At 42.5% G+C, this 26,122-nt stretch overlaps 3 protein-coding genes and 3 pseudogenes across 4 annotated transcripts in view; 2 read left to right on the top strand and 4 right to left on the bottom strand.

Moving 5' to 3' along the window:
- Positions 1–2,412, bottom strand: part of TP53BP2 (tumor protein p53 binding protein 2) — a 67,787-nt gene extending 65,375 nt beyond the window's left edge. For both annotated transcript variants that reach the window (XM_050760687.1, XM_050760690.1), the window contains exon 1: positions 2,104–2,412. In XM_050760687.1, the coding sequence (XP_050616644.1) occupies positions 2,104–2,130 (27 nt within the window). In that variant the 5' untranslated portion in view covers positions 2,131–2,412. The remainder of the gene's footprint in view (positions 1–2,103) is intronic.
- Positions 1–26,122, top strand: part of CNIH4 (cornichon family AMPA receptor auxiliary protein 4) — a 728,363-nt gene that overhangs the window by 346,634 nt on the left and 355,607 nt on the right. The gene's annotated exons all lie outside the window — the stretch shown is intronic.
- Positions 1–26,122, top strand: part of DEGS1 (delta 4-desaturase, sphingolipid 1) — a 347,277-nt gene that overhangs the window by 159,834 nt on the left and 161,321 nt on the right. The gene's annotated exons all lie outside the window — the stretch shown is intronic.
- LOC126937407 (prohibitin 1-like) lies at positions 12,914–13,797 on the bottom strand (annotated as a pseudogene).
- Positions 14,641–22,277, bottom strand: LOC126954634 (actin, alpha skeletal muscle-like; annotated as a pseudogene).
- Positions 23,367–24,013, bottom strand: LOC126937417 (protein MIS12 homolog; annotated as a pseudogene).

The raw sequence follows: 26,122 nt of genomic DNA, 5'->3' as shown, positions 1-26,122 counted from the left end.
CTAATGCCACAGAACTGTACATTTAAATATAGTTAAAATGGTAAATTTTATTTCGTGCATGTTTTACCACAATAAAAGTACATCAAGGCCAACTGTCTACATTCTGAGACTACCCATTTTTTTACATTAAATGTGCTTTTCCTGGTAAGTTGGTTAGAATTTTTCAAAGTAATGTAACAAAATTACATTCATGTTGGAATAAAAGTCCAAGCATATTAAAAGCCAAAGATGAGAAATATACTTAATAAAAGTTTTATTTTCAAATATCCAAAATATTACAGTATAAAGACACATATAACATGAGTCTACTAAATGAAAAATTATTTCATATTTTTATATATCACAAATCTGAGAATCTCCAGTTTAACCAACACTGGAAATTCAAAGGCTTTTATCTACCACCTATTGCAAGCTAGACATACTAATCACACTTCCTTCATAAACATAACTCTAATCCTCAAACCACCCTAAGAGCTGAGTACTATTATCCCCATTTTACAGATGATGAAACTGAGGGACAACTTTTTTTTTAAGTGGCTATAGCCACTAAAGGTAGTAGCTGAGCAATACTGAAGTGTTAGTCTGACTTCAAAGCTGGTGTACGTGCCATCACACCACAATGAGTCCGTGTTAGGATTCTATTCTGACATCAGAAAGGCAATCAGAAGAACCATATTGCTAAATTGAATGTAGTCTCAAGAGCCACATAACGTTTTATGAATTCGGCTACACAACGGATACCTTCGTAGGGTATCTCCAAAGGATACCTTGACAAAAAACAAGGAAGAAACCATATAGCAACAACTGATACGTGTTTTTCTTGCTCCCATTATTAGGAAAAATTCACAGACAATCCGTACAAGTTATTTCAACAAAAAGAGATGTAAATCCAGGAAATAAAAATCTTAACAGCAAAATCCATCACCCTTATCTATGCTATGGTCCATTATTTCAATATTGAGTATTCACACCACAAACCTGACTTCATAACCAGGCATTAAACTAAGATGCATAATGCTACTTTCAAATTCCTTTTATCCTGGCAGGACAAAATATCCCAAACCATCTAAACCCAATTACTAATTCTAGTGAATTGTTAAGTCGGCCCAATGAGAGTTCAGGACGCCCTCCATGACACAAGTAGGGGGCCAGGGGACAGCATATTATATACTCTGTATGCGTGACTGCAAACTTTGTCATCACTCTATTCCACAGACTTCATAAAAGTAAAAGCTTTTTGTTTCTTTGTCTAAACAAATGGAGCCACAAGCATAGGATACCTGCAAGATGTCCCCACTTCAGTGGGAGAGGTGCAAGTACAACTTCCACGAAGAAACTCGCTACTTAAGTCTGCAGAAGCCACCGCAACCCACCGCAAACCTCCATTCCGCGATCGTTAAATGACAAGAGACATTTCAGAAACGTCTCAAACCTGCTGTTCACCTGTGGCCTGGTGGCCGTGTCAAAAGCCTGCGGAGCTCCTAAAGAACACACTAATCCTCTCCGGAGGTCTTGCTAAACAAGCTGTGGGAAATGAAGGGAGCTAGGCACGTACGCTTTCCTGCAATCTAAAACTTCCGAGACTGCATTTACCACAACCAGTTTCCACAAAGAGGTAAGGGTGACTTAGCTGCTACTGCGGATATCAAGATCGAAATTCGAAAAGGTACCCGTTCCAGTAACGTGTGTTTCACTCCAGTAAAAAGTTGAAAGAAAAAAAAAAAAAAGACCCAGCAAAGAACAAGGTCCCCAGTTCCCGTATTCTTGACCTTCAAGAACTGCAAAAAAGTCAAGACCCAGTGAAAAACGAAAAGTTTGAGTGGCTGCTGGGCTCGCGGGCGGCACGCCTGACTCCGAAGCTGCTGGGGGAACCCGCCTCGCGGTCAGGGTCTCGCCGCGCCCCCAGGCCGGCTGTGGGCGCAGAACGCTGAGGATGGAGCCTCCCCCTCCAGAAACCCGCTCGAAGCTCGGAAAGCCCCGGCCCCTCCGCGCGGGCTCCCGGCCCCGGGCTCTTTCCCCGACGCGCCTGAGGGCGCGGACCAGCCCCCGGCACGCGACCCCGCACACTTCCGGGCCCGATGCCCCGGCCGCTCGCCCCCTTACCGGCATCATCTTGGACCCGAACCGCATGGAAGCTGGTGGCCAGACTGCGGCCCCGGCCAAGCTGAGGCGCCCCGGGGGTCGCGGATGCGGGGGAGGGGAGCGGAGAGCGAGGCCGCCCGGACCTGTTGCGAGGCGGCGGCGGCGGCGCGCGGGTCCGCAGGGCCCTCCGCGCGGGCTGGGGCACCACCGAGCCCCGGGCCGACCCCCCCGGCCGGACCCCCTGACGTGCTTTGTCTCTTTGACGCTCGCGACGGTCGGGGCTCCCTCCTCCGCTCCGAAACCAACTAATCCCGGGCCGGGCCCCAGCCGAGCCCGCGCCGGCTCCGCCCCCCGCGCCGACCCCGCCCGCGGCGCGCCTGGAGGCCTGGGGGAGGGGCGCCCGCGAGAACAGGAGCCGCGCGCGCCTGCGCGGGCCTGGCGGCGCGGACCGGGAGCTGCGGCTGCCGACAGCCTTTTCTTTCTTCGCCTCGGACTTAAGTGCGGTCGGGGCCGCGCGGCGGAGCGGCTGGAGCGCGCGCCTCCTAGCGGAGCCGGAGCAATTGGAAGGCGGCGCCTCAGGAAAACAGAATGGTAGTGAATGGCACCGAGCCGTCCCAGAGCTACCGCCGTCACCTCCTCGGCGGCTCCGAGTTGTGCAAGGCAGGGGACCCTTTGCCTTCAGAACTGGGCGCCCGAGGTTGAGCGAGTGGACAGAGTCCTCCCGCGGCCGCGCCGCTGGGCCAGGCGGAGAGAGGCGGGCGGACCCCCGGAGGAGGCCCGGGCCGCGCCGCGGAAACGACTCGACTCCCTGAGGGTGGCCACGACCGACCCTGTCCGGACAAAATGGAGTTCCCCGTGTGGCTTCAGCCCGCGGCTCGTTCCCAGAGCTCCTCTGTGACCCGGCTCTCGGATTGTTCGCCTTTCATTTCATTTGCCGTTGTCCAAATTCTAATTTAAAACTCATGTGTTGCTTGCTGTGAGGTTAACAAACGTACACCGCAAACTGGATAAAGGGATAACTTTTATGTTGTGTATGTTTTACCATAATAAAAATAATTTTTTAAAAAAAGCTTAAAAATGTGGCAGGCAGCATTCTGAGGAGCTTCCCTGGGAGGTGCTGGGAACACCCTGCAAGCAGCCTCCCATACGGGGAGTCGGTGGATACCATCCTTTTCCAGGGAGGGAGGCCAAGGCCTAGGGAAATGGCGGGGCTCTCTTCCAAAGAGTAGCAGAGCAGGTTCAGGCTCTTCTTCCACCTTCCAGGGAGACACATACTCCGGGAACCCTAACTCCAGGAAGCCTCGTTCTAGTAAGTTGTCAGTGCAAGTTCACTCAGAATCACTTTTCTCTGCCTTTATACATGATTCTAGTACCTGAAGGGGAGTAAAGCCCCTGAGTTTATCTAGTTTCAAGAACAGACAATTCTTTCTTAGCCCACCATGTCCCTTACCAGAATCTCCATCAAACTCCTTGTTGCACCATCTCAGCTACTGTATGTGGCAATACTAAATTACGGTTAATTCAATTAGAATTTAGCGTTCTCGGCCGGGCGCATTGGCTCAAGCCTGTAACCCCAGCACCTTAGGAGGCCGAGGCGGGCGATTCATCTGAGGTCAGGAGTTCGAGACCAGCCTGGTCAACGTGGTGAAACCCCCGTCTCTACTGAAAATATAAAAATTAGCTGGGCGTGGTGGCACATGCCTATAATCCCAGCTACTCGGGAGGCTGAGGCAGGAGAATCGCTTGAACCCGGGAGGCGGAGGTTGCGGTGAGTGGAGATCGCCCCACTGCACTTCAGCCTGGGCAAGAAAAGCGAAACTCCATCTGAAAAAAAAAAAAAAAAAAAAGAAGTTAACGTTCTCAAAAAATCTGGTTTATAGTCTTGTTTTTCTTAAGAGGGTTACACTGAGTTAAGCAAAATAAATTCATCCCTCATTCAGTAAATATTTATTAAATACCTACCACATCATAGATATTCTTCTAAGTCCTAGGGATATATTAATGAACAAAAAGTTCAAAAGACAAGTGTAGTTATTGTGAACAAAATAGAATAAGGGAAGGGAAGGGGATGAGGTGTACAGGTGCAACTTTAAATAGGGTGGTCAAGGTAAGCCTCACTGAAAAGGCAGTGTGTGAGCAGTCTTGAAGGAAATGAGGGTGTGAACTCCACGAATATGAAGGAAGATTTCCAGGCAGAGGGAACAGCCAGCACTAAGGCCTAATGTGCGAGCCTGCCTGGCAAATTCTGGGACCATCAGGGAGGCTAAGATAGCTGGAGCAGACGATAAGGGGAGAATAGTAGGAGATGAGATGGAGTGATATGAAGGGCCAGACAAGAAGGGCCTTGTAGGCTATTCTAAGGACTTTACCTTTGCTCTGAGTGAAATGGGGAGTTATGGAAAGGTTTTGAACAGAAGAGTGCTGTGAGCTGACATATTTTAAGAGAATCACTCCAGCTGCTGTGGAAAACAAAGTCAGCAGAGAACCATAAGAAACTCAGCCAAGCGAAAGGTGTAAGTGGCTTCCACAAGGGTGGTAACAGTGGCTATGGCAAATAGTGGTCAATTTTGGATATATTTTCAAATCCAAACCCACAGAATTTCCTGACAGATGTGGAATATGAGAGAAAGATGCCCTAAGTTTTTGTCCCAAAGGATGGAAGTTGCCACAAACCATAATGGAGAAGACCATGAGTGGACCAAGTTACAGAAAAGAGGAGATCATTTGAGAACATGTTAACTTTCAGAACTTAATAATAAAAGATACCCTGATACTGAAATTTAGCACGTATGTGGGAAGCAATAATTCTTTTTTTTTTTTAACTTTTAGGTTTGGGGGTACATGTGAAGGTTTGTTGCATAGGCAAACTCGTATCACAGGGATTTGTTGTACAGATTATTTCATCACCCAAATATTAAGCCCAGTACCCAATAGTTACCTCTTCTGCTCCACTCCTTCCTCTCACCCTCCACCCTCAAGTAGGCCCTAATATCTGTTGTTCCCTTCTTTGCGTTCATGAGTTCTCATCATTTAGCTCTCTCTTCTAAGTGAGAACATGCAGTATTTGGTTTTCTGTTCCTACATTAGCTTGCTAAGGATAATAGCCTCCAGCTCCATTCATGTTCCCGCAAAAGACATGATCTTGATATTTTTTATGGCTGCATGTATATGTAGCATATTTTCTTTATCCAATCTGTCATTGATGGACATTTGGGTTGACTCAACATCTTTGCTATTGTGAATAGTGCTGCAATGAACACATAAAGACACACGCATGTGTCTTTATGGTAGAATGATTTATATTCCTCAGTATGCACTCAGTAATGGGATTCCTGGGTTGAATGGTAGTTCTGGGAAGCAACAATCCTTTTTGGTAACCTGCAGTTCATAAAGGGACTATTTTACACCAAAAAACCTACTTCATATTCCACTGTTTTTTTTTTTTAATTTTTTTTGCAGACAAAGAAGCCCCCAAAACAGCCGAAGATATTATAATCCACAGTCATCCAGAAAAAGAATTCTGGATATTAGTCGCTAACCTTCCAGTTCTCACCAAAAAACAGTGTCTCATTACCACCCTAAAACTGGTTGTACACAATAGTAAATTATATTTAGTATGAGCGTTGGCAGCCCTGGCTTATTAATAAAATAATTACAATAGAAATGGAAGCAAGGAGAGAAGAATTGGAATAAGACAGTCCAGTTCTATTTCTTTGCTGTCTGTTTACACAAATGCCCTGCCCAAGGGAAGGGAGGAGAAAAGGGACAGCAGTTGGCAATATGTCCTGAAACTCACTTCTAGCCAATTGAGAATTCCCAGCTGCCAAACAGCAGGTATGTTGAGGACTTTTCTTTTTTTTTTTTTTTTTTTTTTTTTAATCACAGAAGCATGAAACCAAAGAATCCTTGTCTGTGCTTCGGTTTCATTCTCTCAGATTCTGTACCACTCAAACATGGCTCTCAGATGGGTTGTTTTCTACCAAGTTTCACTTTCTCTCCACTCCCATCCTCACGTGCTTATTCTTTCAAGAGCTTCTGTTTGGTTTTCCCCACCCTATAATTCTCTATTCAACTCCAAGAAAGATAAGTCAAATTACCACATTCTGAGTGGGGAGGAGCTATCTTCTCTTTTGGTTCTCACCACCCCCCCACCTTGGCACAGTACAATTAATTATCTGTTTGGCTTGAGTTCAAATGTTTAAGTTCCCAACTTTCTCCCTGTGTTACTCTTTCTCAACTTCCAGAGACGTTCAAAACTTTGAGTCCCAGTGTCCTCTCAGAAGATGAATTCCCATCTTACTCAGCCAACGAAACAGAGACTATTGAGCTTGCACTCCTGCAATACCAACTCATCTGGGTTCTTCTCTACCCTCTCCCCACTCCTTTTGTTGATCTATTTTACTAATACTCATGTGGCTGTATTTTGCCAGGCACTGTTCTAGACTCTAGAGGTAATAGAGAAGAGTCTTGCCTTCATGGAGCTTACATTCTAGTTGGGAGGAGCTAGACAACAAACACATGAATAAGGTAATAATAAAAGCTACGGAAAAAAAAAAAGAAAGCAACTAGGTAAACCTAAGAGAATAGCATCTATTTTAGATAGGCTGGCCAGAGAAGGCCTCTGCGGAATGAGGGGAGGGAGGGAATCGGACTCTAGGCAGTGGGAACAGCAAGGACAAAGAGCTTGAGGCAGCCTTGTGCTTGGCATCTCAAAGACATGGCAAAAAGACAAGTGTGCCCAGGGCAGAGTGAACAAGGAGGGGAGTGGTAAGAGAGGTGGAAGATGTAGCCAGTGCCCAGGTCATGTAGGATCATTTAATATTCCACCAATTATCCTCTCTCTTGAAACAAGAGATACACCATTTTTATAGATTCTTTAACCTATACAGATTTATTCAGTTACCTCCTACATTCCCCTCAAGTTAGCAGTAATCTGAAAGAAAGATGGGGCAGAAGCTTGTGTATCAAGCCTCTTTGCATCCATTTATACTTTTCCCTCTGCCTTAAAAACCTTTCCCTCCCTCCACCTTACCCTATATGGTAAACTTCTATTCATCTTTCAAGTTCCTACCTAAATGCCTAAATGTCTCTTTTTTTTTATTTTAAGAAACAAAGTCTTACACTGTTACTGAAGTTGGAGTGCAGTGGCATGATTATAGCTCACCGTAACCTCAAACTGCTGAGCTCAAGCCATCCTCCCACCTCAGCCTCCCAAGTAGCTGGAATTACAAGCATGCATCACCACGCCTGGCTAATTTTTAAATGTTTTGTAGAGACGGTGTCTCACTGTGTTGCCCAGGCTGGTCTAGAACTCCTGGCCTCAAGCAATCCTCCTGCCTCAGCCTCCCAAAGTGTTGGACTTACAGACATGAGCCACTACACTGGCTAAATGTCACTCTTAAGGCCATGTTTGATGTTTCTCACGCAGAATTAATCAATATTTCATGTATATTCCATAGTACCATGTTGTGGTATTTACAACATGACAGAAAAAAACACATCTGTCTCCCTAACTAGCTGCAATTGCAAAAACTATTTCTTATTCATTTATTTGTATATCTTCAGCCCTAACATTGTGCCTAGGGCATAACAGATACTCAGTGGTATAGTACCTAATAAATGCTTACCATGCTGTCTTTTCTCTTTACTAGGTACAGGAATAGTGAGATTTTTATCCTGGTTCCTGCAATACCCTTGGGCAAGTCTTCCTACAACTTCTCTTGCCTGCTGCAATTCATTCTGTACCCTAGGGCTTAGCAAACTACAGCCTAAATTTGGCCCTCCACCTGTTTTTGTATTGCCTATGAGCGAAATTCATTTTTACATTTTTAAATTGTGAGGGGGAAAATCAAAACAAGATGAAGAATATTTTGTGATATGCAAAAACTATATGAAATTCAAATTTCAGTGTCCATAAATAAGGTTTTATTGGAACACAGTCACACTTATTTATTTACATATTGTCTAGTGCAGCTTTCAAGCTACAACAAGAGTTAAGTAGTTACAACAGAGTCTGTATGGCCAGCAAAGCCTAAAATATTTACTATCTGGAAATGTGCTGACTTTTGCTCTACCCAGCAGCAAGAATGGTCTTTTTAACACAAGTGTAATCATGTCACTCCCATGGTTAAAACTTTTCGTCTAAGTCGATGGGGTATGGATGGGCCAGAACTAAAGGCTGAAGGGTGTTGGGGTCAGGTGATGAGTAATACCCGGGAGTGATGAGTTACATTTTTCTCTCTTCTTCTGTATGCTCCTACATTTTAGATAATAAAATGGCTTTTAAAAAAGAAAAGCCTTCAGTTGCTTTTTATTGTTGTTAGGATAAAGAGTACTTCAACATGGCCTCTAGGCCCTCACATGGTCTATTTCATACTCACCCTCCAAGGTAGTTGGAGTAGGAATAAAGCCCAGCAGACATATGTCTCCTCATATTCATGACAAAGGATTCAAAATTGGTAACATTGTAGGATAAATGCAGTGCTTTGAAGACATATATCTATGATATATGACTCTAGCTTGATTTGGCTAAAATAATTCCCTGTTTTATTGGTAGCCCATGGAACAAGGAGCTCATGATTTCTTTTCTTCTATTGTCAGTCTCTCTCCATTACCTCACCCCCTCCTCACTCATCTAGTCTACGTTTCAGCCTCATCCCTCCTCTGAAACAGCTCTTGCCAAAGTCACCAATGGCCTCTGTTTCACTGATCCAATAAACACCTTCAGTCTAGTCTTCCTCAACCTTCTAGAACCACTTAGCTGTTGCTTATTCCTCCCTTTCAAAACACCCTTTTCTCTTGACTTATATGACAAAGCTCTTACCATTCTTCTCCTACCTCCCTGATTACTTCCTGGTATCCTTTGAAGGCTCATTTTTCTTCACCAGCCTTCACAGGTTGAAGGTCCTGTAGTCTCAGTCCTAGCCATTTCCTCACTGACTACCTTCCCTTCTTCCTTAGAAAGTTGTCTTCACAGTCTTAAACCTCATCTACACACATCTCTCTCTCTCTCTTTTTTTTTTCTTTTTTTTTAAGAGATGGAGTCTTGCTCTGTTCCTGGGCTGGAGTGCAGTGGTGCTGTCATAGTTCACTGCAGCCCCAAACTCCTGGAATCAAGCAAGACTCCTACCTCAGCCTCCTGAGTCTGGAACTACAGGTGCGCACCATCACGTATGGCTAATTTTTAACTTTTTAATTTTTAATGTTTATGTATGTATTTATTTTTTTAGACAGAGTTTCACTCTTATTGTCCAGGCTGGAGTGCAATGGCAAGATCTCAGCTCACTGCAACCTCCGCCTCCCGGGTTCAAGCCATTCTCTTGCCTCAGCCTCCCTAGTAGCTGGGATTACAAGCATGCGCCACTATGCCAGACTAATTTTGTATTTTTAGCAGAGACGGAGTTTCTCCATGCTGGTCAGGCTGGTCTCGAACTCCCGACCTCAGGTGATCTGCCCGCCTCAGCCTCCCAAAGTGCTGGGATTACAGGCGTGAGCCACTGCTCCCAGACTATCTTCATATTTTTTTATAGCTGCAGGATCTCACTGTGTTGTCCAAGCTGGTCTCAAACTCCTGGCCTCAAGCAATTCTCCTGGCTTGACCTCTCAAAGTACTGAGATTATAGGTATAAGCCACTATGCCTGGCTAATTTTTTATATTTTCAACCTAGGCTGCTTCTCTAGGCTCTAGAACTGTACTGTCAAATGCAAAAATCACTAGCCACATATAGCTGTTGGGCACTTGAAATGTGGCTAGTGCCACTGAGAAACTAAATCTTTTATTTTAGGTTAAATGTAAATAGCCACATGTGAGTAATGGCTAAAATACTCAGCAGTGTAGGTACAGAACACCTCCATCCTCACAGAAAGCTCTATTGAATAGTGCCGAATTTCCATATCAACATGTCTCAACTCAGCGTGTCTAAAACCAAGGGATAGTTTTTATTCCCAATCCTGGTTCTCATCTAGTACTTCCTATCTCAGTGTATGCCACGAGTGTTCTTCCATTTTCTCAAGCCACAAACCTGAGAATCATGTTTGACCTTATTTCTCCCTCATCTCTAAGATCTATTCAATCATCAAGCTCTATTCATTCCTTCTCCTCAATATCTCATCAAACTCTCTTTCTTCCTTGACTACAGCCATGCCATTTAAGCTACCATCATTTCTCATAAATCTGATCACAAGTAAGCACTGCTTGATGTCCTTCCTTAACTCTGCCTCCAAGCCCTTGAATGCCTGTCTCTGCCCATCCTTCAGTGGTACCAGGTACCATGGTCCTCTCCTTCTGTGAGACTCAGCCACACCACCTTTTTCAGTTTCCCTTTTGCCCTTCATGCTTCCTCTAGCACATGCTGTAGCATAACTCCAAGGACCTCACCTTCACCATGCGTCACCACTGTATTCACTGTATTCATTACACTGGTTTGGGTTATTCAATTAATGTCAGTCTCTCCCACAATACTATATTTAGCATGGATTCTTCAGTACTTAAAACTGTGATCAGTCCATAATAGTAGAATGAATAAATACATTAATTAATTAAAGAGTGACTAAATAAATGATTTATTCATTTGTCTGTAGCTTACATGATTCGAGTCAGTGTTTTGTACATTTCCCTGTTCTATGGCCATAGATTATATCTGTCACCCCAAATAGCCATCTCATAAATGCCTACAAAAAGTTCTGATTGAATGAGAGTGAAAGGATCTATGGAATGTAAATCTGTTGCTGAAATACAGACCTAAAGTGCTTGCCCTCCTGATGATTGGCCAGTGGTGGTGTCTTTCGTAAACAACTATATTTATGAGGCCAGGCGGTGGCTCGTACCTGTAATACCAGCACTCTGGAAGGCCGAGGCAGGTGGATCACTTGAGGTTAGGAGTTTGAGACCAGCCTGGCCAACATGGTGAAACCCCATCTTTACTGAAAATACACTCGCCGGGTGCAGTAGATCACTCCTGTAATCCCAGCACTTTGGGAGACCAAGGCGGGTGGATCACCTGAGGTCAATAGTTCAAGACAAGCATGGCCAACATGGCAAAACCTTGTCTCTACTAAAAATACAAAAATTAGCTGGGCGTGGTTGTGGCTGCCTATAATCCTAGCTACTCAGGAGGCTGAGAAAGGAGAATTGCTTGAACCCGGGAGGCAGAGGTTGCAGTGAGTGGAGATTGTGCCATTGCACTCCAGTCTGGGCAACAGAGTGAGACTCTGTCTTAAAATAAATTTAAAAATACAAATACAAATACAAAAATTAGCTGGGCATGGTGGTGAGCACATGTTAACTCAGCTATTTGGTGGCTGAGACAGGGGAATCGCTTAAACTCAGAAGGCGGAAACTGCAGTGAGCCAAGATGGTGCCATTGTACTCCAGCCTGGGCAAAAGAGTGAGACTCTGAGACTTTAGAAAGAAAAATTAAGGCTTCTCTATTGACAAGCAGGAGAATTTTAACCTGAAATACTGAAAATAGGCTTCCAAGTGCCAAGAACTCACAAAGGCCCAGTGGCCACCAACAAAGTCTGTTGCAGCTTCCGTTCTCCCCCTTGCAAAGGGGCTTTATTCTACTATAAGGAATGTACGTGTATTTATTCTTGGTCTTCTCTTAAACACACAATGTCAGATAAGAATCATTTTTAAATCATTTTTAAACTTGGGATTTATTCAAGTAATTTTCAAGAATGCCTATGAAAAACACACTGATTTTACAGATACATGGCCTAAGTTCCTTTGAGGAAAGGACCAGTTCTTAAAGTTCTTGGTATTCCCTTTAGCCTAGCACACAATATTTGACTCTCAATTACTAAATGAATATAATTGTGTTGCTGCCACAAAAGTTTTTCTCTGAATAGCTAAAATAATTAGAAAAGGAAAAACTTTTCTAATTATTTATTAGAAAGGTGGTTCATGCTTGTAATCCCAGCACTTTGGGAGGCTGAGGTGGGCAGACTGCCTGAGGTCAGGAGTTCAAGACCAGTCTGGCCAACATGGTGAAACCCTGTCTCTACTAAAAATACAAAAAAAAAAAAAAAATAGCTTGGCGTGGTGGTGTGCGCCTGTAATCCCAGCTATTCGGGAGGCTGAGACGGGGTAATTGCTTGAATCAGGGAAGTGGAGGTTGCAGTGAACCAAAATCATGTGACTGTATCCAGCCTGGGTGACAGAGTGAGACTCATCTCAAAAAAAAAAAGAAAGAAAGACTAACTAATTAGATGATTTTATATCATCATTTAAACCCCACTTATGAGGAATCCATAACTCACTTCTAATAACTGTTATATGTGACATTTAAGTTTGTTATTAATTGACAGTTGAGAATATTTCACTCCACCCCCTATTGTTGCCCAATGTAGATTAATTCAGGAAGAGTAACATTTTTTTGTATTTTATTAGGCAGGTTCAGAGAGCCACCCAAGAGTAACATTTCTAAAAGTCTTTGTCAAACTCTTTTTTTATTGCTCTAGTTAAGGCCCAGAGGGAGCTTTTAAAAGGTCAGCAGAGAAAGTAAATTTAGGAGACTACAAAACTGAAAAAGGAGAGTAGTATCTACTTAGAGAGAATTTTCACTTCAAACTGATGAGTCCTCAAACTGTAACCACTGAAGATGTTTTTTCTTAAAGTAGTTGTTTTCTGAAATCTATTTTCTTTCTTTCTTTCTTTCTTTTTTTTTTTTTTTTTTTTTTTTTTTTTGAGATCTGAAGTGATTTTACCTTTATTTCCTTCATTTTTAGCCAATCATGAAATTTCACAGTGATTTCTGGGGTGGGGGCAGAAGGGAGGCGATATTAAGAATTATCGGGGCTGTGGCCGGTCAACCTGCAGAGGTGGAGGCACTCACTGGGGCAGCTGGAGGAGCACGGACTGCCCCACCGGCAGATAGGTGATGTTCCAAGAGTGTGAGAGCTGGTACGCGATGTCCTCGGCAGCTTCCTGCTCAATCAGACCATTCCCTGCGATGGCCAGTGAGTTGGCAATCAGCTCAGCTGCCTTGGAGTCGCCCTCAGCAGAGATGATGGCCACCTTTTTCTGTTGCTCAGCCTTTTCCACCGGAAATCTGGCCCTCTCTACTTCCTGCTGAGCCACCTGTTTGGCTTCCACCGCTTCTGTGAACTCCTTCCCGAAGGTCAGATATGTCAAGGACACGTCATCCATGATAAGCCCAAAGGTGGCTGCTTGTTCCGTAAGGTCATCGCTCACCTACCTGGAGACCAGCTCTCTCTGGGTGATTAGATCTCCAGCATCAAAGCAAGCCACCACTGACTTGAGGATGTTGGTTGTGATGGACAGAAGCACAGGCTCATCATAGTCCTCTCCTATGCTGGTGAAGATGCGAGGAAGCTGGCTAGCAATGGGCCGGAAGAGGATGCGCAGTATGATGTTGACATTCTGTAAATCTTTGCTACCAGTGATGACTGACACATTACGTGGTCGAGAACGGCAGTCAAAGATAATTGGTTTTCATACCCATGGGATGAGAAAGTGAGTCCCTTCCCCTTCCACAATGTCCTGTACTCCATGGGCTCCATCACTGATGACAACTCTGTGCCCAGCATCCACATTATATAAAGCAGAGTTCACCAAGCCTCCTGCAACAGCTAAGGCCAGGCCAAACTTGCCGATGGACTCAAACACTTTGGCAGCCATGTTTTCTTCTGCTGGACCCTCTCACACCTGCTTCCACTCTGACCTCCACATGAATTCCCCAACCACACATACCCCGAAATCTATTTTCAAATATACATCACATTTACCACATCTAATAGAATAAATATGAAATTGAAAAAAGTAATCAGTATGCTTATACCAAAGAACTGACTATAGTTCTCCCTGTCCATTTAAATATGCATTTAGCCCAGCATGGTGGCATGTGCTTATAGTCCCAGCTACAAAAATAAATAAATAAACATGCTTTTCTTTACCCCTGATTATCAATTTACATTAAAGTTTTCAATTTAATTCAATAAACACGACTGAATGTCTGTTATGATCCAGTCACTGTCTGGGGCACATCTATGTGAAATGAAGTACACATAAAATTGAAGGCATTTGGCCAGGTGTGGAGGCTCACTCCTGTAATTCCAGTACTTTGTGAGGCCGCAGCGGGTGGATCACCTGAGGTCAGAAGTTCAAGACCAGCCTGGCCAACATGGTGAAACCCCATCTCTACTAAAAATACAAACATTAGCCAGGTATGGTGGCACAAACCTGTAGTACCAGCTACTCAGGAGGCTGAGGCAGGAGAATTGCTTGAACCTGGGAGGCGGAGGTTGCAGTGAGCCAAGATCGCCTGGCCAAAAGGGCAAACTCTGTCTCAAAAAAAGTAAAATAAAATAAAATAAAATAAAATAAAGAAAGCATTATTTTAAGAACCTATAGGAAGAAAATATTTTCATTGCCTATTCGTGAAATTGGTACTTTTGTTCCTCATTTTATGAATGAGGAACTTGAGGCCCACAGAGAAGTCAAGTAACTTGTCTGAAGCCTCCCAGTTGGTAAGTGGCAGAAGCTAGGATTTGAACCCAGATGCATTGAGTCCAGAGTCTACATTCTTAATCCCTGTGCTATTGCCCCTTTACCACTGTTCTATTCTTCAATACTTCTATACTGCGTACGAGAGAAGGCAAGGGGCCAGCTGGTGGGGATACAAAGGTAAGTAAATCAAAGCACATGCAGTCTAGCAAAGGAAAACGTACCTATGAGCACATGACTGAAATCAAATGCACTTGTGCTCTGGCTGAAGTCCACACAAGGGATAGTCATCTTATCCCCTGACCCTCCCAGGACGAGATAGTCAGGAAAGCCCTCATTGGGAGGAGGGTTGATTAACTGAGTCCAAAAGATGAGCTCACCATCTTTGGTTGGTTCAGTTGGTGTATTTTCTATTTCGCCTATTTGAAGCCTTGATTTACTAGGAAAAATTTTTATTTCATTGAAACTAAGTTTTATTGTCTACTATATCCATAGCAATATGAAATATACAAATAAGACATCATCTGTGCTCTAGAGGAGCTTATATACTCAGGAGAGGGGAAATGCAGGCAGAAATAATAATAACTATGTCCACTATTTATAGCACAATTACTATGTCAGGCATCATGCTAAGCCCTTTACAAACATTTCCTCATATTATCTTCATTAACCCTATAGGAAAGTACTATTATCTCTATTTTATAGATAAACTAAAGCTTGGAGATGCTAACTTACTGACTGATTCAACAGATAACTTTCTAAAAACCTGCTATGTATGTGCTGGGTACAATTCTAAACTTTAGGGATACTGTGGTGAAAAAGATAAGTTCCTCCTGACCTGCCCTGCTCTCTAGATGTTTTTATTCTTTTTTTTTTTTTTTTTAGACGGGGTCTCACTCCGTCACCCAGGCTGGAGTGCAGTGGCACGATCACAGTTCACTGCAGCCTCAACCTCCCCTGGTTTAGGTGATCCTCTCACCTCAACCTCCGGAGTAGCTGGGACTACAAGTGCATGCCACCATGCCCAGCTAATATTTTGGTATTTTTTTGTAGAGATAAGATTTGGCCACGTTGCCCAGGCTGGTCTCAAACTCTGGGGCTCAAGCTGTCCGCCTACCTCGGCTTCCCAAAGTGCTAGGATTATAGGTGTGAGCCACCGTGCCCAGATTAGAAGTTTTTATTCTAATTGGGGAAGACAGATGATAAACAAGTAAATAAGATAAATGCTATGAAGACACTAAAATAAGATGGTGCAGTAGTGACTGAGGTGGGGCATTTTAGAAATAATAGTGAGGAAAGTTCTATCCAAAGAGATGACATTTGAACTGAGATCTGAGTGACAAGAAGAAACTATCCTCAGAAGACCTGAATGAAAAGGGTCTCAGGCAGAGAGACGAGCAAATGCAAAAACCCTGGAAAAGTGAGCTTGGCATGCTGGAGAGGCAGAAGAAAGGCCAGAATGGCTAGAGCAGAGGGCTTCACCCCAAATCACACAACTCATAAATAGCAGAGATGATTCAGATCTGTGCCTGTCTAAGGTGAAAACCACTATGTAATATTGCCTAAAGAAACAAATAGAATGTTCTATGCGTTGTCATCACTGGGTGTGTTTTTAGGTTAACCTGAGCAATATCCAAAGGCAAGGGAACATATGGAATCAAAAGTCGAAAGAGAGGAAACTCTTGCAAACAGAAAGGCTTCCTCTAAAACAGGAGATACAAAGACAAATAAGGCATTGTATGCATGAGCTGTATCAAACCCCGCTTCATCAAACCCTGGTCTTAATCTCAAACCATTATGCATCCTCAATTCTCATCTTAGACTGGAATCCCTGGCAGGGTTGATGGAATGCATCTCTGATACTTCAGATTAGAAGTTCAAATAAGCTTAATCTAAAAATTTCTTCCTGCTTCTCCCAGGTGCCAGCAGAGAGCTATTCAGTCTGAAGGGTTCACTCTTCTGGTGGCTCCAAGAGAAGAGCCATCTGGGCAAGAAGGCAGCAGCCATCTGGGCAAGAAGTTCTGCAGGAGGTGGTGCAGAGCTGGCTAGTCAGGCTGTGATTAAACTGGTGTGTGACTGGTAAGTTCAGACAGGAGCTGTTACTGAGATAGTAATCATAAGGTAAGTGGCAGAGAACCAAATTGTGGGCAGAGCAGGCTCAAGTTGCCAAGCAAGCTGTCATAGACAAGGAGGGCAGAAAACCTTAGTGAAACATAACACCACAGATGAATCTAAGACAGATCTGTTGTTCTGACACCTAGCTGGGTCAGGGAGCCCATTTTTACTGGAGTCAGCCTGGAGTAGCTCTAGGCTAACTGGGTAGCTCTGCTCCAAAGAAGTCTCAATTTGTGTTAAAAGGTGGGGCCCCTCCCCGTATCCAGGCACACAGATTGTCATACTCTAGCTCAATTGGGAGAGGAAGTTTAGCCTAATTTCCCTGCTAATAGTTGGCATTAAAGAAGGTGCTTTTTCAGAGTGTGGTCTGTATGTTCTGCCTGCCTGATCTGTGGGTGGTAGGCAAAGGTGCACATCTACTCTGAGATCTATAAAGGCAGCTCTTCTGAAAAATGGGCTGAATTATCAACCGCATTCTTTCATGATGTGATTAGAAAAAAAAACCACGTGTAGCAATAATAGGAACTACCTTTGATTTTTAAGTTCTATGACAGATCTTGAAAGTATACAACATATAATATCTTATTAAATCTCATAGCAACTGTATGAAATTGATACTATTAATATTCCCAGTTTACAGATAAAGAAATTTGAACTTAGATAAGTAACTTATACAAGGGGTACAAATGAGAAGCAGTAACAGGTCACTCTAATGCAAAAGCCTGTATTCTTCATTTTTTAAATCAACTTTATTGAGGTATAATTTACATACAAAGTAATGCACGTATCTTAAATGTATAGTTATTTGAGTTTTGACAAATGTATACACCCTTGCAAATACAAACAGATCAAGTTATATAGCATTTCCTTCACCCTCATACCCCTTTGTATTAGTCTTCCCTACACTGGCAACCACAGATCTGCTTTCTGATGCCAGACAGTAGTTTTCCATGTTCCAGAACATCGTATGAATAAAACGACATAGTATGTACTCTTTCGTCTTGCTCTTCTTTTGTTCAGCATAACGTTTTTGTTGTTGTTGTTATATTTTGGGGGGAATTATAATCTGAAATACTTGTACCCTACACAGATAAGTATCTGTTTCTCAAAGAGATATTTCAATTTTGAGTCTCTTTTTTTTTTTTTTTTTTAAGACGGAGTTTCACTCTTGTTGCCCAGGCTGGAGTGCAATGGCACCATCTCGGCTCACCGCAACCTCTGCCTCCTGGATTCAAGCGGTTCTCCTGCCTCAGCCTCCCGAGTAGTTGGGATTACAGGCATGTGCCACCACGCCTGGCTAATTTTGTATTTTCAGTAGAAATAGGGTTTCTCCATGTTGGCTAGGCTGGTCTCGCACTCCTGACCTCAGGTGATCCGCCCACCTCAGCCTCCCAAAGTGCTGGGATTACAGGCATGAGCCACCGCACCCGGCCTGAGTCTCATTTTTATATACAATTTTAAAAGTCATATGAGTAAGATCAAACCTTGCTTGTATTGTGCAAAGCAGAATTGCCATCTGTTTGCCTCTTACAGTGTTATATTTTTTAAGTGTGTAAGGGGTTTCCCAAGCTTTACTAGGTATAGCTGACAAATACAATTATATATATTTAAGATATACGACATGCTTTGATATACATATAAACGGTAAACTGATTACCATGATCAAGTTAGTTAACACACCCATTACTTCACATAATTACCATTTGTGTATGTGTGGTGAGAACATTTAAGACTTACTCTCTTAGCAAATTTCACTAGTCAGCATAATCTTTTGAGATTCATTCATGTTATGGCATATATCAGTAATTCATTTCTATTATTGCTAAATAACTTTCCACTATTTACATGTACCACGATTTTTGTACCCATTCACCTACAGAGAGATATTTGAGTTGTTTCCTATTTCTCTGACTATTGTGAATAAACCTGCTATGAACATTTATGTACAAGCCTTCCTATGAACACGTTTTCACTTTTTCCTTTTTTTTTTTTTTTTTGAGACAGGGTCTCACTCTGGCACCCATGCTGGAGTGCAGTGGCATGATCTCAGCTCACTGCAACCTCCGCCTCCTAGGTTCAAGCGATTCTCCCACCTCAGCCTCCCCAGTAGCTGGGACTATAGGCACCCACCACCACACCCAGCTAATTTTTGTATTTTTTGGTAGAGTCAGGGGTTTCACCACGTTGGCCAGGCTGGTTTCAAACTCCTGACCTCAGGAGTTTGATCCACCCACCTTGGCCTCCCAAAGTGCTGGGAGCCACTGCACCCGACCTGTTTTCACTTTTCTTTGATATATATCTAGTAATAGAATTGGTGGGTGTATGTTTACCTTTATTTTAAAAATTGGCAGACTTTTCCAAGATGGTTGTACTGTTTCACATTCCCACCAGCAATGTACAAAAGAGTACCGGTGTGCCACATATTTGAGAACACTTGATATTGTCTGATAACTTGTGATAAGCATCTTTTCATATGCTTATTGGCCATCTGTATTTTTTTGTGAAGTATCTGTCCAAATTTAAGACCATCTTTAATTGAATTATTTATTATTGAGTTGTAAGAATTTTTTATAGATTCTGGGAAAATGTCCTTTAAGAAACATGTGTAATGAGAACATTTTCTCCCAAAGGTGCATTGCTTTCATTTTCTTTTTTTAAATTAATTAATTTATTTTTTAATTTTTTAAATTTTACTTTCAGTTTTTGGATACATGTGCAGAACATGCAGGTTTGTTAACATAGATATACATGTGCCATGGTGGTTTGCTGCACCAATCAACCCGTCATCTAAGTTTTGTTTTTTTGTTTTTTGTTTTTTGTTTTTTTTAAGGTGTGCACTTTTATTCAACTGGTCTCAAGTCAGTGTACAGGTAAGCCCCGGCTGCCTCTACCCACTCCCAGGGAGACCAAAAGCCTTCATACATCTCAAGTTGGGGGACAAAAAAGGGGGGGCACAAAGGCTGATCATTCAAAATAAAACAAAATAAAAAAGCGTTAAGGCAAAGATTTAAAAACTTTTGCATTACATAATTTACATCAGAGCAATTCTATCACTTCCCCTGTGTGGACATAGGAGAGGACTGGGCCATTCTCCTTAGAGAGAAGTGGGGTGGCTTTTAGGAGGGCAAGGAACTTCCTGTAACAATGCATCTCACAATATTTGGAATGACTATTTAAAAAAAAAAAAAGAACAACGTACAATCAAAGTCCTCGGCCACATTGTAGAACTCTGGGGGATGCTCACTCCAACCGACTGCTGTCACCTTCACTGTTCCAGTTTTTAAATCCTGAGTCAAGCCAAAAAAAAAAAAGAAAAAGAAACAAACAAACAAACAAAAAAAAAAACAAATAAAGCCATGCCAATTTCATATTGTTTTCTGTGCAAGTTAGGTTTTGTCAAGAAAGGGTGTAATGTAACTAAGTCACAGTCCGCACAGGAGCATTTGCAGCGGGTGATGGAGGGGCCAGACTCGTCATACCCCTGCTTGCTGATCCATATCTGCTGGAAGGCGGACAGAGAGGCCAGGATAGAGGTGCCGATCCACACGGAGTACTTGCACTCAGGAGGAGCAATGATCTTGATCTTCATCGTGCTGGGCACCAGGGCTAAGTGATCTCCTTCTGCATCCTGTCTGCGATGGCCGGGGTACATGGTGGTGCCGCCAGACAGCACTGTGTTGATGTACAGGTCTTTGCAGATGTCCACATCACACTTCATGATGGAGTTGAAGGTAGTTTCACGGATGCCACAGGATTCCATGCCCAGGAAGGAAGGCTGGAAGAGCGCCTCGGGACAGTGGAACCGTTCATTGCCGTTGGTGATGACCTGGCCATCAGGCAGCTCGTAGCTTCCACCTTTTGCCCACTCAGTATAATATTGGCTATGGGTTTGTAACAAATAGCTCTTATTATTTTGACATATGTTCCATCAATACGTAGTTTATTGAGAGTTTTTTGTATGAAGTCATGTTGAATTTTATCAAAGGCCTTTTCTGCATCTATTGACATAATCATGTGGTTTTTGTCATTGGTTCTGCTTATGTGATTGATTACGTTTATTGATTTGCATATGTTGAACCAACCTTGCATCCTGGGGATGAAGCAGAGTTGATCGTGGTGGATAAGCTTTGAATGTGCTGCTGGATTTGATTTACCAGTATTTTATTGAGGATTTTTGCATTGATGTTCATCAGGGGTATTGGCCTGAAAATTTTGTTTTCGTGTGTGTGTGTGTGTGTGTGTGTGTCTCAGGTTTTGGTATCAGGATGATGTTGGCCTCGTAAAGTGAGTTAGGAAGGAGTCCTTTTTCTATTGATTGGAATAGTTTCCGAAGGAATGGTACCAGCTCCTCTTTGTATCTCTGGTAGAATTCAGCTATGAATCCTTCTGTTCCTGGGCTTTTTTTGTTTTGGTAGGCTATTAATTACTTTCTCAATTTCAGAACTTGTTATTGGTCTATTCAGGGATTCAACTTCTTCCTGGTTTAGTCTTGGGAGGGTGTATGTGTCCAGCAATTTATCCATTTCTTCTAGATTTTCTAGTTTATTTGCATAGAGGTGTTTATAGTATTCTCTGATGGTGGTTGTATTTCTGTGGGATCAGTGGTGATATGCCCTTTATCATTTTTTATTGTGTCTATTTGATTCTTCTGTCTTTTCTTCTTTATTAGTGTAGCTAGTGGTCTATCTATTTTGTTAATTTTTTCAAAAAACCATCTCCTGGATTCATTGATTTTTTGAAGGGTTTTTCGTGTCTCTATCTCCTTCAGTTCTGATCTGATCTTAGTTATTTCTTGTCTCCTGCTAGTTTTTGAATTTGTTTGCTCTTGCTTCTCTAGTTTTTTTTTTTTTTAAAAAAAAAACAGAGTATTGCTCTGTCCCAGGCTGGAATGCAATGGTGGGATCTCGGCTCACTGCAACCTCTGCCTCCCAGGATCAAGCTATTCTCCTGCTCAGCCGCCCAAGTAGCTGGGACTACAGTCACCCACCATCACATCCAACTAATTTTTATATTTTTAGTACAGATGGGATTTCACCATGTTGGCCAGGCTGGCCTCGAACTCCTGACCTCATGATCCACCCACCTCAGCCTCCCAAAGTACTGGGATTACAGGTGTGAGCCACCGCACCTGGTGGCTTCTTTAGTTCTTTTAATTGTGATGTTAGGGTGTCAATTTCAGATCTTTCCAGCTTCCCGATGTGGGCATTTAGTGCTGTAAATTTCCCTCTAAACTCTGCTTTAACTGTGTCCCAGATATTCTGGTACATTGTCTCTTTGTTCTCATTGGTCTCAAAGAACTTCTTTATTTCTTCCTTAATTTTGTTGTTTACCCAGAAGCCATTCAGGAGCAGGCTGTTCAACTTCCATGTAGTTGTGTGGTTTTGAGTAAGTCTCTTTTTTTTTTTTCCTTTTAAAACATATTTATTTAATGTACAGAATTGGAAAAAGGACTTCTTGATAATAAACATATTTCATGTAAACACAAGCTTTCAGTGTCTATGAATATTTCTTTGCAAATACACCCTAAGTTACTTCTTCTCTACATAAAGGAGAAACTCCAAGTTCTGCTCTTTAGGAAGACATGGAGGGCTAGCAACACCTTAGGAGCAGCCATTGCTATTTCTTCCCTTTCCTTGGGTGACCTAACATTTTACAGGGACTAATGACATAAAGAAATATTAGATTCCATTGAGTTTAAACACAAATTTCCCACTGAGGGAATTAAATGTTTGATGCTTGTGAGTGTGAATAAATAATTAAATATTAGGTATAAGGCAGATTCCGAAACCCACTGAAGTATGAAAATAAATTGGCATAGATACCTAACAGTCAGTAAAATTAAATTTCACTACTGAGTATGCTATATGCTTCCTTCTCTATTCCAGTGGGTTCTCTTTTTTTGTCTAAGGTCTTCTCCGGCAGGACTCTAAGACAGTAAATTGCTTAACATCACCAGGTTTTTTTTGTCAGATTTATTTTGGAAATAAACCAACTTCTTTTTTATTAAAGACCAAGGTTGTCTTTTTTGCTACACGCTTCTTTCCACTACATATTGACTCCCTGATGTAAGAAAATTTACAGGGTGAGAGAAAGTACTCTATGTTGGCTGTCCCACAGTGTAATGACTGGTTAATAAAAAGGCCACTCAGCCTGGGCAATATAGTGAGGCCTCGTTTCTGCAAAAACAATTAGCAAAGCATGGTGACACGCACCTGTGGTCCTAGCTACTTGGGAGGCTGAGGCAGGAGGATCACTTGAGCCCAGGACACAGAGGCTGCAGTGAGCCAAGACTGTGCCACTGAACTCTACTCTAACCTGGGTAACAGAAGGGGACTTTGCCTCAAAAATAACAATAATACTAAAGGAGCCACCCATTTAATCCTTTTCTCATCTGGTCTCATCCAAAGAGTAAGTCAAAATCATCAAGGTCACAAAGAACTTATGACCAAGGTGTAACTCTGCAAATATCTTTAACTAGCCATGGCTTCTTCATTTGATCCCTTCCCACTCATTAGAAGACTCTAAGGAACAGATGCTACAGCCTAGTTCAAAGTAGTACACACATACCTCAGGAAAGTGGACCAAAAGAGAGGAAGACACAGAATACAAGAAAGACTTGACAAAGCAAATCTAATAAAAAGTATGGTTGGTTTGAACAGTCACTGGTATAAATTCCTTATGATTCTACTTTTTGACAGGCTCCTCCTTTTGACTACTGAGCAATTAAGATATTTTCAGTCCTTTCGATTCCTTTTCCACACTGTCTCTAATATTCTGTAGTTTTCTGGAGTTCTGAACCAGGGACACTAAACTCTCCCTAAAATCACTAGTCCCATGATCTCTGACAACATTTTGAATTCAGTCTTGTACTTCTCCTGTAACTGTTCAAAATCTTTCTGGAGACGCTGAAAATCTTCCTCACTATAAGGTATCTCCTTACATTTATCTTCAGGAAGCAAGATGTTTGAGGGAATACGTAAAATCAGCTGCAAAAACAGTTGCTCCATTTTGCTAAAAAGGTTATCAAAATGTCCTTTCATGAAGCAAAGAAACTTCTCTGTGCATTTGCGAATCTGCACTGGGCTAATGTCACAGTCTGGGATGCCATCCAGCTTCTTCAGAATAACCTGTTCAACGGCCTGCATCACTTCAAATAGGTAGTCTTGAAATGCAATGTAAATTCGAAGCATGCACGTTTGTGGCATGAAGCCAAAGAACTGGGCCTCATAGGTCATTGGATTCACAGACATCTTGGCTTATTTTGCTATGTTATTTTCAGGTGTGAAAAACCGGAGCGACCATGAGGGTCACGAAGTCGAGCACACACAGGCTTCCCACCACGTCCTTTAAACCGCCACTGGCTTGCCAGAGACAGACGGCCCGGTTGGCTCCTCAAAATTCCGACTGATACGCGCCTCGGCGAGCGAAAGTCTTGAGTAAGTTTCTTAATCCTAAATTCAAATTTGATTGCACTATGGTCTGATAGACTGTTACGATTTCCATTCTTTTGCATTTGCTGAGGAGTCCTTTACTTCCAAGTATGCGGCCAGTTTAAGAATAAGTGCCATGTGGCACTAAGAAGAATGTATATTCTCTTGATTTAGGGTGGAGAGTTCTGTAGATATCTATTAGGTCCGCAGCTGAGTTCAAGTCCTGAATATCCTTGTTAATTTTCTGTCTCATTGATCTGTCTAATATTGACATTGGGGTGTTAAAGTCCCCCACTATTATTGTCTGGGAGCCTAAGTATCTTTGTAGGTCTCTAAGAACTTGTTTTACAAATCTGGGTGCTCCTGTTTCGGATGCATATATATTTAGGATAGTTAACTCTTCTTGTTGCATTGATCCTTTTACCATTATGTGATGCCCTTCTTTGTCTTTTTTGATCTTTCTTGGTTTAAAGTCTGTTTTATCAAAGACTAGGATTGCAACCTACTTGCAAGCAAGAAAAAAAAATTGCTTTTTTTTGCTTCTTGGTAAATATTCCTTCATCCCTTTATTTTGAGCCTATGTGTGTCTTTGAACATAAGATGGGTCTCTTGAATATAGCACACTGATGGGTCTTGACTTTTTATCCAATTTGCCAGTCTGTGTCTTTTAATTGGGGCATTTAGCACATTTACATTTAAGGTCAATATTGTTATGTGTGAATTTGATGCTGTCATCATGATGCTAGCTGGTTATTTTGCACATTAGTAGATGCAGTTCCTTCATAGTGTCAATAGTCTTATATTTCGGTGTGTTTTTGCAGTGGCTGTTACCAGTTTTTCCTTTCCATATTTAGTGCTTCCTTCAGGAGTTCTTTTTTTTTTTTTTTTTGGGACGGAGTCTCGCTCTGTCGCCCGGACTGGAGTGCAGTGGCCAGATCTCAGCTCACTGCAAGCTCTGCCTCCTGGGTTCCCGCCATTCTCCTGCCTCAGCCTCCCGAGTAGCTGGCACTACAGGCGCCCACCACCTCGCCCGGCTAGTTTTTGTATTTTTTTTTTAGTAGAGACGGGGTTCCACCGTGTTAGCCAGGATGGTCTCAATCTCCTGACCTCGTGATCCACACGTCTCGGCCTCCCAAAGTGCTGGGATTACAGGCTTGAGCCACAGCGCCCGGCCCCTTCAGGAGTTCTTGTAAATCAGGCCTGGTGGTGACAAAATCCCTCAGCATTTCCTTGTCTGGAAAGGGTTTTATTTCTCCTTTGCTTTTGAAGCTTAGTTTGGCTGGATATGAAATTCTGGGCTGAAAAATTCTTTTCTTTAAGAATGTTGAATATTGGCCCCCACTCTCTTCTGGCTTGTAGGGTTTCTGCAGAGAGATCCACTGTTAGTCTGATGCACTTCCCTTTGTAGGTGATCTGGCCTTTCTCTCTGGCTGCTCTTAACATTTTTTCCTTCATTTCAACCTTGGAGAATCTGATGATTATGTGCCTTGGGGTTGATCTTCTCGAGGAGTATTTTAGTGGTGTTCTCTGTATTTCCTGAATTTGAATGTTGGCCTGTCTTTCTAGGTTGGGGAAGTTCTCCTGGATAATATCATGAAATGTGTTTTCCAACTTGATTCCGTTCTCCCTGTCACTTTCAGGTACACCAATCAATCATAGGTTTAGTCTTTTCACATAGTCCCATATTTCTTGAAGGCTTTGTTCATTCTTTTTCATTCTTTTTTCTCTAATCTTGTCTTCATGCCTTTTTTCAGCAAGGTGATCTTCAATCTCTGATATCCTTTCTTCCGCTTGATTGATTCAGCTATTGATACTTGTGTATGCTTCCTGAAGTTCTCATGTTGTTTTGCTTTTTGGTTTTTTTGTTTGTTTGTTTGTTTTTTAGCTTCATCAAGTTATTTATGTTCCTCTCTAAACTGGTTATTCTAGTTAGCAGTTCCTGTAACCTTTTATCAAGGTTCTTAGCTTCCTTGCATTGGGTTAGAACATGCTCCTTTAGATCAGAGGAGTTTGTTATCACCCACCTTCT

Source organism: Macaca thibetana, chromosome 1 (genome assembly GCF_024542745.1).
Source record: "Macaca thibetana thibetana isolate TM-01 chromosome 1, ASM2454274v1, whole genome shotgun sequence".
NCBI lineage: Eukaryota > Metazoa > Chordata > Mammalia > Primates > Cercopithecidae > Macaca > Macaca thibetana.
This window is presented reverse-complemented; position numbering and strand designations above follow the sequence as displayed.